Source organism: Corticium candelabrum, chromosome 4 (assembly GCF_963422355.1).
Source record: "Corticium candelabrum chromosome 4, ooCorCand1.1, whole genome shotgun sequence".
Classification (NCBI taxonomy): domain Eukaryota; kingdom Metazoa; phylum Porifera; class Homoscleromorpha; order Homosclerophorida; family Plakinidae; genus Corticium; species Corticium candelabrum.
This window is the reverse complement of record NC_085088.1, coordinates 6,236,038-6,239,029: the sequence shown is the minus strand read 5'-3', so window position 1 is coordinate 6,239,029 and position 2,992 is coordinate 6,236,038. Positions and strand designations below refer to the sequence as shown.

The 2,992-nt window shown below is 46.4% G+C and overlaps 1 protein-coding gene across 1 annotated transcript; it reads left to right on the top strand.

Annotated features, from left to right (window-relative positions):
* The first annotated feature begins 896 nt into the window (after positions 1-896).
* LOC134178799 (uncharacterized protein K02A2.6-like) lies at positions 897-2,271 on the top strand. Its single transcript, XM_062645698.1, has one exon. It carries the CDS (start codon positions 934-936, stop codon positions 2,119-2,121), a length of 1,188 nt encoding a protein of 395 aa, XP_062501682.1. The 5' UTR covers positions 897-933; the 3' UTR covers positions 2,122-2,271.
* The last annotated feature ends 721 nt before the right edge of the window (positions 2,272-2,992 follow it).

The window sequence follows — 2,992 nt, the reverse complement described above, 5'->3', positions numbered from 1 at the left end:
AAGTATCTGGGACATGTGCTTACATCAGAAGGGATAAAACCTGACCCAGAAAAAGTCGAGGCCATTGAGCAATTCCCAAAGCCACAGTCCAAGACAGATGTTTCAAGACTCCTGGGCCTGGTTACATATTTGTCGAAATTTTGTCCTACTTTGGCTGAGACAGCCAGCCCACTGCGACAGCTAACACAGCAGGAGACTGCATGGGTGTGGGACTCCGTTCACGACCGCACCCTACAGCATGTGAAAGATCTAGTGACAAAGGCCCCAGTACTACGACTTTTTGATCCAGCATTACCAGTGAGATTAACTGTGGACGCATCACAACATGGCTTGGGAGCAGCTGTTATTCAAGAGGGGCAACCAGTAGAATACGCGTCAAGAACAATGTCCAGCATACAACAGAAATATGCACAAATAGAGAAGGAAATGCTTGCCATCCAGTTTGGACTAACAAGATTCCATCAGTATGTGTATGGACAAGATGTCATAGTGGAGACTGACCACAAGCCACTACTTGGAATACTGAAAAAGCCCCTTGCTGAAGTCAGTCCTAGGCTTCAGAGAATGCGCCTACGATGTCTCAAATACAACTACACGCTAGAGCACCATTCCGGGAAAGAAATGGTCCTGGCCGATTCTCTGAGCAGAATGCCATCTACAACACCCTATACAGACTATGATGAACTAACAGAAGAGCAAATCGACTCCGTCACAGAGCAAATCATTCCCACACCACTTGGACGTGAAAGATGTACGGAAGCGACCAGACAAGACCCTACAATGCAGGCACTCATCACTTACATACACACAGGATGGCCACCTACAAGGAGGAGTGTCCCGGGTCCAATCAAACCGTACTTGAATGTGAGACACGACCTAACAGAGAAAGACGGCATTGTCCTCAAAGGAAGCCAAGCTGTCGTCCCTGTGACAATGCGCAAAACGGTGATGAACAGTATACATGAGGGACACTATGGAATAGTGAAGTGTATAGAAAGGGCCAAGACGTCAGTGTACTGGCCTGGCTACACCAATGAAATACATGACATGGTAGCGAGTTGCAGCAAATGCCAAGAAAATCGAAGCCAGAACCCAAAGCCAGACACTAAACCTCATGATGTTCCACACTACCCCTACCAGAAAGTGGGAACAGACTTGTTTGAACTACAAGGGGAACATTACCTACTTACCATCGATTACTACAGCAAATGGGTGACCATAGATCACCTCCAGTCAACAAAAGCAGCTGATGTGATAACTATCCTAGACAAGCATTTTGCCAATTTTGGAATACCAGAAACAATATTCTCGGACAACGGGCCACAATACGCCAACGAAGAATTTCGCAAGTTCTCCAGGAAGCTGGGATTTCAACACACCACATCCAGTCCAGGCTACCCAGCCAGCAATGGCCAAGCGGAAAGAGGTGTCCAAACAGTCAAGAAAATGATGGCCAAGATGTTGGAGGAGGGCCGTACAATCAATGACGCTCTAAGAGTCCTTAGGAACACACCAATAGGAGGAGACCTGCCTACTCCTGCCATCCTGCTACAGGGGAGACACCTCCGAACCCAACTAACAATAAATACTGAGACTCTGGTTCCACATAACATGGATGCAGACAAGACCAGACAAAAACTAATCGCCCACCAATCCCAATATGCGTTCTATGGAGCCACAGGAAACACAACGAACTCACCTCTGCTTCCTGATGAAAGCGTAAGGACAATGAGAGGAAAAAAATGGGTACCAGCAAAAGTCATTGGACACCACACAGAGCCCCAATCCTACATCCTCAGACTAGCAAATGGACGGACAGTGAGAAGAACTAGAACACACATAAACAGGACAACAGAAGTGTGGGATGACAACACAATGTTCGCTAAGTACACTCCGACGGGACAACAAACAAACACCAGCCTGTCAGAAGGACAACCACCAAATCAACCTGAAGAGACAAACGTACTGCCAGACACGGAGATCAGATCTCCGAATACAGAAAGCCCTCCAAAATCTGCCAAGTCCCCAACTGCACCTGCAAGTCAACCTGCAGTCAAAACAACAAGGCTGGGGAGGATCTCAAGACCACCACGACGCCTACTGGAGGACTACACTACGTAATTAGCAACCATTGCTTGACACTGCACTTTTGAGTTGAAGTCACCCAGAGACAGATAGATGACATGTAATGTAATTAGATTCACTATCCCGTATGTGTAATCGGAAATAGACCAGAACGATTCTGACTGTCACGAAGTGCACAGCTGTAACCGTTATCTTACAATCCTGATAGGCTTGTGGAGACAGACGAAATCACTATGATGAGGGATACAGCCATCCCTACTTCTAGGAAGATCGTTGCCAATCGTCCTAATATCTGTTTCTGAAATAAGAAGACAAACACTTATCTTTTTATTGATATCAGCTGTCCTGCTGATGGTAACATCGCCAGGAAACAGGCTGAGAAGTTGACAAAATACAGTGACTTGAGGCTGGAAGTAAGCCGCATGTGGCAGTGTTGGACACTGGCTGTTCCAGTGGTGTTGAGATCGTTGGGCACAGTCCACGCAGGTATTGCTCGGTGGCGGGTCAATATCCAGGTCATCACAATCTGCAGCACTTACAGAAAGCAGTGCTTCTTGGATCCAGTCGGTCATGCGTAAAGTAATTTCTTCTGTTTATAGACAGCCATGATGGTCTAAGCAGGCAGGGTTTTCTTCAGGTGCTTACAAGAGACGTTACGAATCAGACTTATCTGGTCGAGCACGACAGACATAAATCGCGTTACTTACCATTCAATATATTTGAAATCGATTTGTGCCTAAGAAACAACGTTGAGCAGACGACGTTGAAAACTGGCGCCCCTATGAACAATCAGTGATTACTGCTCGAAAGGTCTAGTCACAAAACTTTGTTTATGTCAAAATCGCGGTTGTAACAATTAACCATGTGTATTGAGTTGGCGAGAATCAGAGTTAGCGCCGCTAGCCTC

Excerpts from the sequence above, each read along its gene's own strand:
- LOC134178799 (XM_062645698.1), top strand. The coding sequence starts at position 934 with ATGCGCAAAACGGTGATGAACAGTATACATGAGGGACACTATGGAATA.